The 16,923-nt window shown below is 39.5% G+C and overlaps 1 protein-coding gene across 1 annotated transcript; it reads left to right on the top strand.

Annotated features, from left to right (window-relative positions):
• Positions 1-6,122: 6,122 nt before the first annotated feature.
• On the top strand, positions 6,123-10,453 carry BRS3 (bombesin receptor subtype 3). The gene is made up of 3 exons (XM_054579517.1): positions 6,123-6,556; positions 8,259-8,610; positions 10,064-10,453. The coding sequence occupies exons 1-3, from the start codon at positions 6,123-6,125 to the stop codon at positions 10,451-10,453; spliced, it is 1,176 nt and encodes a 391-aa protein (XP_054435492.1).
• The last annotated feature ends 6,470 nt before the right edge of the window (positions 10,454-16,923 follow it).

The raw sequence follows: 16,923 nt of genomic DNA on the forward strand, positions 1-16,923 counted from the left end.
TCCTGGTGATTCTGATGCAAGCCAAAACTTGAGAGAACCACTGTCCTATGTAACTGATGGTTGAGAACCTTGGGACCAAAATCACTGTTTCTCTCTAGCCGCTGTTTTCTAATTCCTCTGCCCAGTATATTAGAGGCAGAGAAGAGTTCTTCAGCACCATTAGATCCCCAGCTCCTTGGAGATTTAAAAAGGATTTTTCCAACAATAACTGAATTGGACTGAATCAGGAAACTCAACTTCAGAGAAACGGCAATTTACTTTTTCAATATCCAACACTGCTTTCAAGTTATAGGCTACATGAAGATTGTATCACAGACAACCATCACTCACAACTATCAGAAATTGAACTGAATGGAAGTCCTACATCTATGGAATTAAAGAAGAAACTACATCAAAACCGGTAGGAGAAGTGGAGACACAGAATGGGCTGGTCCCATACCCACATGTGGTGGATAAAAATTGGGAGGGATATCTCGGGAGCCAGAACCGTCTCAGCCCAACACCAGTCACCCCAGCCCACAGTTCCAGTACCAGGAAGATAAGTCCCCATAACTTTTGGCTGTAAAAATCAGCAGGGATTGAGGCTGTGGAAGACAAAAACTGCTGGAGTTCCAGGCAGTTTCTCTTAAAGGGCCTGTACATGGACTTACTTGGACTCACTTCTCTGAGCTCCAGTGTGGGGCAGCAGATTGAAAGGCATCAGAGATGTGTGGGGAGAAAGTGAATTGCCTGGCATCAGGATGAGACTTGGGGAGCAGCTTTCTCCCAGACAGAAATGTTGGCAGAGGTCATTGTCTTTTTTCTGAGCCCTCTTCCCATAGAGCCACAGAGCTAGAAGAGGGGCACCATATCTGAGACTCCATCAACCTGGCTCACACTGCTTTCCCCACCCTGGTGATTCCTTGAGGCCCTTACCAACTTAACTGCAGGCCCACCCAAGCTGTTTCCGGTGGCTTTTCCATACAAATGTCTTGTCTTGGCCCATGCTTCAAATTCTCCTAAATTCTCTCAAACAAGCAGCATCTGGCTTCAGTGAACCCCGTACCTCTTGTGAAGTTGCCCCAGGTCTGGCAGTAGCAGCAGCTGGACTTGGCTCACAGCTTGGCCTCTCCTTGGCACTTCTAAGCCCTGCACAAGTAGCAGCCATCTGCAGATAACTTTGTAGCTAATGGTGTTTGACCCCAGACAGAACACAGTTGTTGGCTGACCTTGGGCCTACCAACAGTAATCAAGGCTCAACTACGAAAGGTGGATGTAAAGAGCCCACACAGTGGGCACACCTGAGTATCATTCTTGGGTAATAGGGGATTCTGTGTCACTGGACCCTACAGGACACCTACTACATTAGGCCATGCTACCAAGCCAGGGAGACATAGCAGCTCTACCTAATACATAGAAACAAACACAGGGAGGCTGCCAAAATGAGGAGACAAAGAAACATGGCCCAAATGAAAGAACAGAACAAAACTCTAGAAAAAGAACTAAACCAAATGGAGGAGTCCTGGCTGGTGTGGCTCACTGGATTGGGCACCGGCCTGTGGACCAGAGTTGCCAGGTCGATTCCCAGTCAGGGCACATTCCTGAGTTGCAGGCCAGGTCCCCAGTGGTACATGCATGAGAGACAACCACACACTGATGTTTCTGTACCACTCTTTCTCCTTCCTTTCCTCTCTGTCTAAAAATAAATAAATGAAATTTTAAAAAATAAACTAAATGGAGGAAAGCGATCTATTAGAGGTAGAGTTCAAAACACTGGGTATGAGGATACTTAGGAACTTAGTGAGGACCTCAACAACATAAAAAACATCCAGTCAGAAATGAAGGATATACTAATTGAAATAAAGAACAATTTACAGGGAATCAAAAGTAGAGTGGATGAAACCAAAAATCAAATCAATGATTTGGAACATAAGGAAGCAAAAAAACAACCAGTCAGAACAGCAAGAAGAAAAAAGAATTAAAAAAATAAGAATACTATAAGGAGCCTCTGGGATGACTTCAAGAGTACCAATATTCACATTACAGGGGTGCTGGAAGGAGAAGAGAAAGAGCAAGAAATTGGAAATGTATTTGAAAAAAAATAATTAAAGAAAACTTCCCTAACTTGGCAAAGGAAATAGACATACAAATCCAGGAAGCATGGAGAGTCCCAAACAAGATGGACCCAAAGAAGCCCACCCCAAGACACATCATAATTAAAATGCTAAAGGTTAAAGATAAAGAGAGAATCTTAAAAGCAGCAAGAGAAAAGTTAGTTACTTACAAGGGACCCTCCATAAGACTGTCAGCTGATTTCTTGAAAGAAATTTTGCTGGCTAGAAGGGATAGGCAAGAAATATTCAAAGTGTTGAAAAGGAAGGACCTACAAGCAAGGTTACTCTACCCAGCAAAATTATCATTTACTATCAAAGATAAAGAGCTTCCTAAACAAGAAAAAGCTAAAAGAGTTCATCATCACCAAACCAGTTTTATATGAAATGTTAAAGGGTCTTCTTTAAGAAGAAAAAAAGGAAGATAAAAAATATGAATAATTGTCCTGGCTGGTGTGGCTCAGTGAATTGAGCATCAGCCTGCAAACCAAAGGGTTGCCAGTTGGATTCCTGGTCAGGGTACACACCCTGGGTTGCAGGCCAGGTCCCCAGTAGGGGGAGCGCAAGAGGCAACCACACATTGATGTTTCTCTCCCTCTCTCTCTCCCTCCCCCTCTGCCTAAAAATAAATAAATAAAATCTTTTAAAAATATAAACAATAAAATGGCAGTAAATACATATCTATCAATAACTGAATCTAACAACAAAATAAACAAACAGAACAAAAACAGAATCATAGATACAGAGAATGTTTTGATGGTTGCCAGATGGAAGGAGGTCACAGGGATGGGTGTAAAGATGAAAAGGATTAAAAAGTATAAATAGGTACTTATGGAATAGTCATGGGTATGTAAAGTACAGCACAGGGAATAGAGTAGCAAAAGAACTTCTATGCAGGATCCATGGACATGGACAACAGTGTAGGGATTTCCTGAGGGAGTGGGGGAGGGGGTTGAGGGGGACAAAGGGGGAAAATTTTGGACAACTGTAATAGCATAATCAATAAAATACGATAAAATATGACAAAAGATTGTATTACAATAGCTTAATCTATAGCTAAGTAGTTGGTTTTGAAAACCTTGGATGATAATATTGACCAATTATACACTAAAAACAAACAAAAAGATTTAATCATTTTGTATAAGCTAAGTGCCCTGCAGCTTTATCTACAAAAGACATGGTGATGTTTTGTGGTGAATTATAAGGCAAAAGAGGTAGATGTGGCTATTTCTATTAACAACCAAATGTCACTAATATCAATATCAAAATATAAAATATTAATAATAGTAAATTAAAAAATTAGAACCACTACATGCTGTAATACTAGCAAATGCTGACTGACAAAATATATAATCATAAAAGCTTTTATAAATTGAAAAAAAGATGCATTTAAATTATCGCAATATGCTTGGGAATCTCTTATTCTTGGGTTAATAAAACATGTAGAAAAACTAAGTCCACAATGCCAAGTGAGCAAATATGGCTTATTGTCAGGAACTGTTTTTCAGCTCTTGTGAATGATTTTTAACCTTTTGGAATCAAGAGAGAACTAGTTTCATCTCAGCTGCGGAGTATTTTTGTGACTTTACATGAGATAATTTCCCCCTCTGAACCTCATTTCTGCCTCTGAAAAAGAGAAGATTTGATTTTATCATCTCAAAGGTCACTTCAATCTCTGATATTCTGGGATTCTAGATTTCTAGAGATAAGGACACCACTGCTCCAGCACCACTCCAATATCACTTCTCTCTCCTGACTTCTTTGACCAGAAGGAAGAGGAGAAAATGCAGGCTGGTGGCTGGCATGCCTGTGAGCTTTGGAATCCAGATGATTTGGGAAATCACATGCAGGGTTTGTTTCTTGCTGTGTGGCCATAAGTTGAGGAGTGAATTGGGAGATACTGTTCTTTTCTAAACTATATGTAGGAATCCCAGAGATTTTATCATTAGCTTTGTGAGAATAATATATAAACCATATAAAGTCATTTTCTGTAAAGACATCTTAAAAGAGCTAGCCCGGTGTATGAAATTACTTAAGTGTATATAATAAAAGCTAAGATCTGACATGACTATCACAATTATATTGTATTTTTAAAAAATCTGTTGTGTAATGTAGCAACTGAAATATTATTCATAGTGGCAATTCAGCAATTGATTTACTCACTTGTTGGATTGGCTGCAGCGCCCATCCTAGGCCAAGGACCTGTGTTTGTTATTGTGGAGATTTTTTTTTTTTAAGTAGCACAAACAGCATGGTGCACTCATGTTAGCACAAAGTGCGCTAATCAGGAAAATGTGGATAAAGGGGTCCTTTGCCTTCCCTTTTGATTCATTACCTCTGTAGATGTTTCTTGGATAAAAGAAGTTTTAATGTATTTGCGTTTACTGTCCACATAGATTATGTAAACTGCAATTATTTTTAATTTTCAAAAATTAATAAAATCTATCTTTCCCATTCAACCACTTAAAAAAATTAGTATTTATGAATATAAAAAATTAAAAAAAATAAAAGCTAAGAGACTTGTGTTTATCTAAATATCTCCCTTCCCCATTCCCATCAAAACAGTTATTTAGCTGAGTAATTCAAGATCTGGGGACAATTTCATGAAGGGTAGAGGATAGGTATGGTTTAAGGGACTCAAATTAACCAGATAATTGATTCAATTCATCCAATTCACCTTCCTGTGGAATTCTTTACACCTATTCTGTCAATATCAAGAGCAATCTTTTTTTGCCACTACTGTTCATTGCCTAGCCAAATAATTTGCTGCTTTTCATTTAACTTCCTAGGCTAATTCTTATATGGATATGTTTATAAACACCTTACTACAAAGAGTTTCTAGTGACTGAGAGATTATCTTTGGAAATTGATCATTTCAGAAAATACTTCTTAGCAGGTTATATTATTAAATGCTTTCAAAATGCATGCTTCCCACTCCCAAACAACCTCCCACCCTACATACACACACATAAATCACATACTTGCATTTTTCTGTAACAAGGGGCTTTTCTTGCTGGTACTAAAGTAAATTGTCTTGATTTTCTGCCTCCTTTTGTTGACATCATCTACATGCCCATCGTCTCTGGAGTAACCTATGGCATTCTCTAACTTGAAAAGAATAATTTTCATTCTTACAAGTCCTTTTGTGTCATAACCTTGAGCTGTGTTCTGTGTTATTTTGTTTGTAATAAGGGAGGTTCATTTTAACCATTTCTTAGGAGAGAAACCCTAAAATGCGTTTTAAAATATATAGCATTACAACAGACAAACAGTAAAAACTGTTTTATTATGACATTTAGAGACAAAGTAACTGGTGATTTGCCTGCATTTTTCATCTCTTAAAGGTCGCTTTGCTATTGTGCAGTGCAGCCTCAGTAGTGTGCACAAAGTTGGGAATTACCATGTGTCAGAGCAAGATGGTAAGCTCAGGTCACCTGAATTATCCCTCCTTGGAGGTGACATCAGCCCTGTCAAAATGTAAGTAATCTTCACTTCAGCACCTCACTGATATGAAATCTAGAGAAGTGGATGCAAGTTTGTGCTTCAGGGGACACACATACTTATTTATCATGTGAAAAAAGTACATTAGACCATCTTCTGATTGCAGAAAAATGAATGAGTTCCAGGACAAAAGTGACAAGATCTATGTAGATCTTCGTGGTTAGATATGGAAACAGAGTGATTCTAATAAACAATGGGTATTATTCTATACTATCTAGTTATTCATAAGATTCCCTAACAGGGAAGAACAAGCAACTGCAGAGCATTTCCCAAATCCCCCTCCTTCAGTCACAGAAACGTCAATAAAACTCCTCCACCTCCCACTCTTCAGTGCCAGATTCATAAGCACTTAGCCAAGCATGCTGGGAGACACAGAACAACTGAAGGAGAGGACTATCTGGATGTCTAGAATTTGCTTGTATTCTGCTCTGTTCCTCTACCATCTCGTTACTAGACATGGACATTAGACGTGACAATCAACAACATTTGAGCTAAACAGAAGAAACATTAAAGGCATAGTCTTCAGGAGAAATGCCTCAAAGACAGACTCAGTCACCTAATCAGACTTTAATTTTAATCACAAATGACACAGAATCATCCAGCTCTGTCATTCCTAATGATACCAAGAATAAAGGATGGATCGGAGACAACTCTCCAGGAATAGAAGCATTGTGTGCCATCTATATAACGTATGCTGTGATCATTTCAGTGGGCATCCTTGGAAATGCTATTCTCATCAAAGTATTTTTCAGGATCAAATCTATGCAAACTGTTCCTAATGTTTTCATCACTAGCCTGGCTTTTGGAGATCTTTTACTTCTGCTAACTTGTGTGCCGGTGGATGCAGCCCACTACCTTGCAGAAGGATGGCTGTTCGGAAGAATTGGATGTAAGGTGCTCTCTTTCATCCGGCTCACTTCTGTTGGTGTATCAGTGTTCACGTTAACAATTCTCAGCGCTGACAGGTGGGTTTCTTTTCTCAATTATATTTGCCAGGGTGTGAAATGAGGCAAAAAGAAAAGGGAACAAGATATGAAAAGAAATAAATGCTTGTACTTAGCATTCACTGGCTCCTATCCTGCTTTTCTCACCTCTGTTACCAGGGTGTAAGACTGAAAAATCAGGAGGCATTTTAAATAAAAGTTGGTATAAGAATGTTAAAATTCCTGTGTTAGCATCAGAGGTGAGGTTGAAATTTTATGTTTTAGGGATAATGTATTCTCTTCGAAATGTAATAGTTTGCTTGAAAGAATATTTGAACGATGCCCCCCACCCCAGTTTATTACGGCAAATTGTTCCATGTTAGCATCAGAAGAGAGGTTGAAAATTGTATGTTTTATGGATAATGTGTTCTCTCTGAGATGTAATAGTTTGCTTGAAAGAATATTAGAATGATGTTTTTCCCCGTTTATTATGGCAAATTGTTCCAGATGTAAAAGAAAAATAATTCATGCTTTATACATTAGTGCAGCCTAGTGGTGCAATATTGTCAACATTAAAACATCAGCCTTAGTGTGAAATTTACCACATATGTATAACTGACTACCAGAACACCAGTTAAAAAAAAACACGTGCATCTAATACATTTGAAATTCATCAAATTAATTAATAGCAGAAAAATGGCAAGGTTTCTGGCTTCCTGGTAACTTAGTGTAATGTCAGCACTTAATTGTATTTGTTTTCCCTATAGGCACTCAACAGCATTCTTGTTTCCAGAGAAATAAAATAATCTTGTTTAACTTTTAGAGCTTTATGGATAGAGCATGTGAGAAGCTCTGGCAGTCAGAGTATTTGGGCTCGGTTAGGACATTTCCAGTCTAAGTACTCTGGATTTCTGTGTTCCTACTGTAGAATGTTAACTGAAAGCATGAACAAAATTGAGCCTCTAAATGATAAAAGTGATGCTTAGGAAAGTCTGCGAGAAGCCTGTAAGTAATAAATACCTGGCAGTACCAGAAGGAATAGTTTCTTCAGATTCTGGAATCTGAGACAAGGAAAAGCTTTCTTGGTGTCTTTTTTGTATCTTTGCTTTGACTGGTTTTATATTATATTTGAGGGCAGATTTACTTAAAGGCTGTAGATTTTAAGGTGGATATGTCAGAATGAAGACATATCCATCTTTGTATGGGCACAGGGCTTCACCCTTTTTTTCACCCTTTTCTTGCCCCAAATCTACTTACCATTGGCTTGGGTAACAAATTACCATTTTTGAACAGGAAAGAAATTAACCCTCTTTTCTCTACTGCATAAACTCATGGCATTCTTTTATACGAAGAAAGGAGAATTAGGTTTAACATCAGTCACTCATACAAAAAGGAAACCTTTTAGAATACTTAAGGTAATACACAGACAATGAATTACTCTCAATCACACATAAAATCATGCTGGAAAATTTTATTTGTCCTAAACAAAGGATCTACACATAAAATGATAAAATTGCAAACCTGGAATATCTCATACTGGTGAATAAGGGAAGAGGGGATGAGCACAAATAAAAAATACTAAGATGTACTTTGTGTATTTGAAACCATAACTAATTCCAGGTGGTTAATGATGACTTGGTTATATACATTTGGTTAGAAGGTAGAACTGGGTGATCACTTTTAACCCTAAGATTTTGTAATTTTGATATTTATTTGATCTTTGCCTGTGCTTATGTGTTTCTAGATACAAGGCAGTTGTGAAGCCACTAGAGCGACAGCCTTCCAACGCCATCCTGAAAACCTGTGCCAAAGCTGGGTGCATCTGGATCATGTCAATGATAATTGCTCTACCAGAGGCTATATTTTCCAATGTATATACTTTTCAAGATCCCAACAAAAATGTGACATTTGAATCATGTGCCTCTTATCCTGTTTCAGAGAGGCTCCTGCAAGAGATACATTCTCTGCTGTGCTTCTTAGTGTTCTACATTATTCCACTCTCTATTATCTCTGTCTATTATTCTTTGATTGCTAAGACTCTTTACAGGAGCACCTTGAACATGCCTACTGAGGAACAAAGCCATGCTCGCAAGCAGGTATGTACTAATCAGGATTCATGAATGAATTTAGAAGTCAAAGGTCCTACTTTAGAACCTGTGAGCAATAAATACAACAAAAGTATAGTATTATTATTTTTTTTTATGATCATGGGCTCTGGAGTCTGTCAGACCCAGAATTTAATTCCAGCTCTATCACATATTAGCTGAGCAATCTAGAGCAAGTTACTTAACCTCCCTGCACCTCAGTTTCCTTGTCTGTAAAATGAAGATGGGGACTGGATGATACATATGATAATACTTAGCATAGACCTCGGTGCATAGTAAGCATTCAATAAACAGTAGAACTATTATTATTAGAAAAGGGACAACTGAAATTTGGGAGCAGTCAAAGTTATTCACCCATGGAATAGTGAAGATCACTGCACAAGGTGAGACTATAAAGTAAAGCATTTTTTTTTAATAATATGTAACAGAACGATAGAGAATCACAGGATGGTACAGCTGGCAAGAAGCTGTAACATTATTCAATGCAAACCACTTACACAGAGATGAGTAAACTGAGGTCTCCATGGATGAAGTGCCAGTGCAAGAGAACACAGTGACTCACAGAGGCTTTTTTAAGGCTATTGCAATAAATTAAAACAAACAAACAAAAAAAAAACAAAGACTATTGCAAGAGCCAGGTGTGCTCTTCTCCCTTAAATATTAACAGAATAAAAAGAATGTTGCCAAAACATTGTTTCATTTGCTTTTTAAAAATGGAACAGAATTTCTATCTTTTGGGGGAGAGGGATGATTCCATTTACCTCTTGACCACTTTACAGAGAGCTCAGTGCCTTTTTTTTAGAGCTGGTCTATTCGGTTGGTTCAACAGTGGTGCTCATAAAGCTAAAGTTGCATATTTAATGCGCATGTGAAGCTATCTTTGCTCTTTCTGTGACCACTGGGAATATCTTCATTTCATCTGGTTAATTTCTCTTATTAATACGTATAGGATTATTTCCACATATGAAGGAGACACATTGGTTTTTATTCCTTTGACTACATAGAATTCCTATAGATTAAAAACAATTTTTGTTACCAACTTGGCAACTTTCAAAAACCCCAGAATAATATTCTAACCTAGTCAGCCTCTGCTGATATGTCTTGTATAATACCTCTATTTTTAATTAAATTAAAATTTCCAGAATTCTATAACACTCCTTGAGATAATTGGAGACATCCTAGAGTACCTCAAAACCAGGGGTGGGAGTCTCTGAATTAGAGCTAATGAGACCAAGAACATGGATTACCATGCTAATTAACTTGCTGTATTCTATCACCACAGGCTGCCTTCCCACATGTGTCAGGCAGTTATCTCACAAATGCATGTTCAAAGGGACACCAGCCTGTTCACTGTACATTTCTATGTAAATCTAGAGAATGGCTTTTAAAAGACTCTGCCAGCTAAATGATTGGTTTCTTTTGCCATTTTTATTTTCCCTTATAGGTTGAATCCCGGAAGAGAATTGCTAAAACGGTGTTAGTGCTGGTGGCTCTGTTTGCTCTCTGCTGGTTGCCGAATCACCTCTTGTATCTCTACCGCTCATTCACTTACCAAACTTACGTGGACCCCTCTGCCATTCATTTTATCGTTACCATTTTCTCTCAGGTTCTGGCTTTCAGCAATTCTTGCGTAAATCCCTTTGCTCTTTACTGGCTGAGCGAAACCTTCCAGAAGCACTTTAAAGCTCAGTTATTCTGTTGCAAGGCAGAGCTGACTGACCCTCCTACTGGGGATACCCCTCTTGACAACCTGGCTGTAATGGGAAGAGTCCCAGGTGCTGGGAGCACGCAGGTGTCTGAAACTAGTGTGACCTTGCTCATGGGTGGAGTGTGAAGAAGGAAGATGACTGAGTCTAGCTTTTAAATTAAAAATGGTATTTTTCCTCGCAGTGTGTGTATCCAATTCCAAGCTGTGCGTAGGTGTATGTATTAGGATTTTTGTTGTTTCTGGATTGTGTTGAAATCTGAGGAGTGAAGGTCCTTTATAGTAAAAGACAAACCATGATTTTCTTTAAAGTACAAATGTTAACATTATTGGGCTTTCTAAATAAAGTGAAGTCCCACTAAGTGTAGAAAGACACATTTATATATGTCAGTGGGTCTTAAGGGAGGTTACATAGAAGGAAGGTAAAAATGAACAAGGTAGCATTTAAAAATCTAATTTGTTTCCATTGCATCTATAATGCTTCTAATTTCTCATACAGTCCCATCATTTGCATAAAATTCTGTTTGTGTTTATTATGTGGTGTAAATCTACACATTATAGCTTGCATATGAAAAAGGGATCAAAAACATCTCTTCTGCAGTTTTCTTTAAAAAACGAAGTCCTAAAAAATAAACCTTCACAGGCTTTTTGACTGCCCTTTTCCATGAATCTCTATTTCATTATAAGTAAACTGCGCAATTGCAATGAAAATGTTTTAGGGTCAGCGAGTATAAAGTAATAAGTGAGGATCTGGGGCAAGGAGCTTGCCTTACTGGGTCAACACTTACTGACTTAATTCAGTTCTATTTACAGCTACCATGGACTGATAATTGGACAATGTTCTTTCACAAATATTGTGGAGAACTTGCATTATTTAGAGGCAAAATAAGTGGCCATGTTTATGGTGTCATTTGAGGCCCCCCTACCCAAGAAAGATGGACCCCTGTTGAAAAATCTGCAAGCCTGCTGGTCTCTGAATTCTTCCTTGAAGGAAATTTATTTCTTTTGGTAAGCAGTGCCCTCTTCCTAAAAAATACAGAAGTACCACATAAAATCCCTAACACATGGGTGTGCAGTTTTTATCAGATCATCTTCCTGCTTGATTTAATTAAACCTGATGGGGTGCCTAAGTCCTGTAAGAGTCTGATTTACTTAATCTCTGCCCTTGGAAATCAAATGTAAGGTTCTGGTTTCCTATCCTCTGATCCTACTTTGCTATTGTTATGAGCTTGTTAATAATTGTTACTTCAAACAACTGTTGTCAGTAGATAAGAGATTTAGATTTGTGATTTCAGAAAATGTTTTCTTGAGGCAATTTGATGCATAAGTTTGGCACTAGAGATAGCTAAATTTGCAATTTCAAAAACTTGATTTTGGAGTGTGCTTTTGGTAGTTTTGAGCTTTCTTTAAATAGCTTGTGTAGTCGTAAACTTTTGCTAATGGTGTGGCTCAAAAAGGGGATATAGATTAACACTAGGCTTTACATTTCTGTAAAACTGGTTTACGTAAGTGTATGTGTGTGTGTGGGGGGGGTGCCAATATTGTATTAGTACTGTTTTAAGTTGGATATTGTATAGTATGTGGGGTAAAACAAATAAATATTAAAGTTACAAATAATATTGTGTAACTTTATATTCTACAATCAATATTTCCAACAGAATGTAACTGAGGACCCATTTTAACCCCAAAATTTATTTTCAAGTCACAAAGATTCTGAATATTTTACTATTTTCTCACTCTGGGTAAAATTACATCTTTACTCTCCTAAATATAACATTTTAGAGATAAATTGATAAAAGTACCAGATTACAAAAGCCAAGAGAACCTTTTAGCAGTTGATAAAACTAGAGATCAAAGAACTTTATTTTCTTCATCCTAAGTAATCCCAATGTGACTTAGGGATCTGATATAAAATAATTCCCTAGTTTTATAGGGCATCAGTCTCCCTTCCATAGTTAAATTGGGATTAAAACTATGGCTTTGACTTCCAGTAAAGATAGTGGCATAGCCCTGGCTGATGTGGCTCAGATGATTGAGCACTGGCCCGTGATGCAAAGGGCCACCGGTTCGATTCCCAGTCAGGGAAAATGCCTGGGTTGTGGGCCAGGTCCCCAGTAGGGGACATGCAAAAGGTAACCATGCATTAATGTTTCTCTCCCTTTTTCCCTCCCTTCCCCTCTCTCTAAAAATAAGTAACTAAAAAATCTTTTAAAAAGATGGCAGCATAGGTAAACACGGCATGCCTCTTTCTTTGCACAACCACATCAAAATTACAGCTAAAATATGTAACCACTATCACTCAGAACTGTCAAAAATTGAACTGAATGGAAGTCTGACAACTATGGAAGTAAATAAATATCCATCCAGACTGGTAGAAGGGGAGAAAATGCAGAATGGGCTGGTCCCTCACCCATGTGTGGTGGATAAAATTCAGGAGGGATATCTTGGGAGCAAGGAGTCCCAACCCCACATCAGGCATCCAATACCAGAATTACAGTGCCAGGAAAATAAGTTCCCACAACTTCTGGCTGCAAAATCCAGCAGGGATTGAATCAGTGGAAGAAACTTCTGGAGCCCCACACAATTCCTCTTAAAGAACCCATGCACAGACTCACCTACTCAGACCCACTAACTCTGAGCTCCAACACTCAGGTAGCAGCTTGAAAAGCACCAGTGGCATAAAAGGACGAACTGAGATGTCTGCCATCAAGGCCAGCAGAGGCCATTGTCCCTTCTCTAAATCCTTCCCCAACAGAGCCAGCAGGCTAGTGCCATATCTGAGACTCCGTTAACCTGGATAACACAGTTTGACCTGATCCCAGGTCTTTGCAGATCCCAGAGAATCTGCCCCACCCAACTTACAGGCCCACCCAAACTGCTTTTCCCTACGAATGGCTAGTCTTGGCTCATGCTTCACAACTTCCTAAATCCTCTCAAACAAACACCAGCTGGCCTCAGTGAGCCCCTAGCCCCTATATCTACTGCTAAGTGGCCCCAGGCCTAGCACTAGCAGCAGCCTGCCTAGATTTACAGCTTGGCTTCACCTGGGAATATCCAAGCCCAGCACAAGTAGCAGCATCTAAGATTGCTTTATAGCTTAGGCAAGGTGGCCCCTGAAAAAACACAAGTGGGGGCTGACCTTGGCTGGCACCACCCAGGAAACCCCAAGGCCAGCACACCAAGTAGACAGCTGCAGACCATGTCGGACACCACCATCCTGCCCCTGCATAGCTAATCTTTCACGGAGGGCGGAGGTTTGCGGTAAGTGGTCACAGTCAATCCTTGCAGCTGACTGGCTTGAGTAAATCCCTCCCATTGACCTGGCAACAGCAACCAAAGCTCAACTACAAGAGGGGGGTGTATTCAGCCCACACGAAGGGCATATCTCGAGTACCCAGCTTGGGTGATAGGGGAGGCTGTGTCACTGTACCCTACAGGACACCTACTTCATTAGGCCACACTGCCAAGACAAGGAGTCAGAGCAGCTCTACCTAATACATAGAAACAAACACAGGAGGGTGCCAAGACAAGGAGACAAAGAAATACAGCCCAAATGAAAGAACAGATAAAAAAAAAAAAACTTCAGAAAAAGAACTAAACGAAATGGAGATAAGCAAGGCAGAGGTCAAAACAGTGGTTATAAGAATGTTCCAGGAACTTAGTGAGGACCTCAGGAACATAAAAAAAATCCAGTCAGAAACAAAGGATATACTAATTGAAATAAAGAACAATTTACAGGGAAACAACAGTAGAGTGGATGAAGCTGTGATTCAAATCAGTGATTTGGAACATACGGAACAATCAGAGCAACAAGAAAAGAGAATCCAAAAAAAATGAGGATAGCATAAACAGCCGCTGGGACAACTTCAAGAGGTCCAATATTCACATCATAGGGATGCTGGAAGAAGAAGAGAAAGGGCAAGAAATTGGAAATCTATTTGAAAAAATAAGAGAACTTCCCTAATTTGATGAAGGAAATAGACACACAAGTCCAGGAAGCACAGAGTCCCAAACAAGATGGATGCAAAGAGACCCACTCCAAGACACATCATAATTAAAATGCCAAAGGTTGAAGATAAAGAGTGAATCTTAAACGCGGTAAGAGAAAATAAGTTAGTTACCTACAGGGGAGTCCCCATAAGACTGTCAGCTGGTTTCTCAAAAGAAAGTTTGCAGGCTAGAAGGCATTGGCAAGAAATATTCCAAGTCATGAAAAGCAGGGACTTATGGCCAGGATTGCTCTACCCAGCAAAGCTACCTATCAGTTAGAATGGCAGGGCAGATAAAGAGCTTCCCAAACAAGAAAAACCTAAAGGAATTCATCATCACTACACCATTATTATATGAAATGTTAAAGGGACTTATTTAAGAAAAAGATCAAAACTGTGAACAATAAAATGGCAAAAAATACTTATCTACCAACAACTGAATCTAAAACAAACAAAGAAAACAAGGAGAACAGAGACAGAATCATGAATACGGAGAGTGTTTTGGTGGTTGCCAGGTGTGAGAGGGTGTGGGGCAATGGGTGAAGAAGGGGATTAAGAAGTACAAATAGGTAGTTGTAGAATAGCCATGGGGATGCAAAGTACAGTATAGGAAAAATAGGCAACGAACTTATATGCATGACCCGTGGACGTGAACATTGGAGGGAGGTACTGGGTGGAGGGGGGCAAAGGGGGAAAAATTCAGGACAACTGTAATAGAATCATCAATAAAATTAAAAAAAAAAAACTATGGCTTTGATTTTTTTGGAGGGGGTAGTCTTTTTTTTTTTTAACAGATTGTCCTTGTCAGGATTAACCTTGCAAGTAGGCTCCAATGTCTGCAATGTCTTTCATGTGCCAGATATGTTACTATGGAAGATTTCCTTTCTTTGGAGGGGGTCCTAAATGGGGGGAGAGGTGGGACACATGAAAAACAAATTTTGCATACTTCTCAATTTTTCTCAGGGTCTGCCCTGACCCTAGACTAAGAATAATGGACCATAATAATATACTATAAAACAGGAAAACAGAAGCACACACATAGGTATAACCAAAATGTCCAATGGGCAAGTATTTGTCATTGAAGTTGGAAGTGCCAAACATCAAACACTGGCACATCTACTGAAAATAGCATATTTGGGTTTAAGAATTTCAGCAGTTATAGCCACTTTAGGTCAAGGACCCATCGATTGTTTGTCAAAAGGAGTTACTTTTATTTTCAGTCTTGAGACTGCAGGAAGTAGGGAAAGGAAAATTCCCACATAGAGTTAGCTTGAATAGGCCATTAAAAATTTTACTTGTTATAGTTCAGTAATTTTCCAGAAGTTTCTAGGCCACGTAGGTGACTTCTCTGGTCAAGCAGTTTTTGCTTTTGTAGGTTAATGTATGTTTATCTACCAAGAGGACTGTGGCCTATCAGGCCAGGAGTACAGCACAGATCACCACTTACAGAGGTCAGAGAGAATGAAGATATTCAGATATAAGCCAGCTGTCTGGGTTGCAAGACTAGTTCTGCTTCCTGGGTCCAGCAGCCCCTCCGCAGCCCATCTACATTCCAGTCCTCGAGTTTCAGGAGCTACTCCCTATCTTTGTAATAATGAATCTCCCACTTTCTGCTTGTTACCTTGAGCGTTTCTGTGACTTGCAAAAAAGACAGGTTATGAAGACAGGGATGCTTCCAGATTACTTCGGTTACTAGGGAGTTAATTCTACGAATACATAGGGACATAAGAACAAACAGGAGCCAAGCCTCATAGAGACAACAGCATTGCTCTAAAAATAACTGTCAGGTCTCATGGCCAAACAGAATGCCATTTAGGCAGCGGTCTCCAACCTTTTGGCACCAGGGACCAGTTTCCTGGAAGACAATTTTTCCATGAAAGGGGTTAGGGCAGGGAAGAGGGCAGGGGAGACAGGAGGCAGAGCTCAGGCAGGGAAGCGGGGTGGGAGACAGGAGGTGGAGCTCAGGTGGTAATGCCAGCGGATGTGGAGGGAGGTTGGGGACCCCTGTATTTAGGCACAAGTGTACTTAGCTCCCAACTCCACTATTATGGTGACTCAGTGACCCTGTTACTGTGTCAGCTTCTCCTCTCACTTCTGGGGAACTTCACAGTAAGCCTCTGTTCTGCTTATTACCTTCCCTACATAAGCTTCCCTGCTTCTGCGATACTCTGATCATATCCTTGTTTCTTCCAGACTCATTTCTCTCACTGGGAGAGGCTGTTACTGGTTCAGTTCATCAAACTGTCTAGAATGCAGGCCTACCCTGCCAAGTCTCTTCACAGGCCTTTGGACAGCCTTTGAGCTAGGGTGGCTGGGTCACATGGGACATAGGCATAGGGACCTTTTTGAATATCTACTCAGAGTAACCTGTGGATACAGCAGGCATGCAGGGTGTCACATGCAGTAGGGCTGGGTAGCATATTATCTATTACCTATGCTATGAACTCACTCGGGATTGAAATGGGAGCCCATAAGCAGTGCTGAAAACAGCTGTATGCTATTTTTGGTTCCAGGGAGAAATATTTAGTGATGCTTTAATGAGCCTAATAAAACTCATGTTATATATACTAAAAAAAAAATGCATTCAAGTTCAATTCTCCAATAGTCTCC

This window comes from Pteronotus mesoamericanus, unplaced genomic scaffold (assembly GCF_021234165.1).
Source record: "Pteronotus mesoamericanus isolate MK-2021 breed Mesoamerican mustached bat unplaced genomic scaffold, CSHL_Meso_final contig_55, whole genome shotgun sequence".
In the NCBI taxonomy this organism is placed as follows: Eukaryota; Metazoa; Chordata; class Mammalia; order Chiroptera; family Mormoopidae; genus Pteronotus; species Pteronotus mesoamericanus.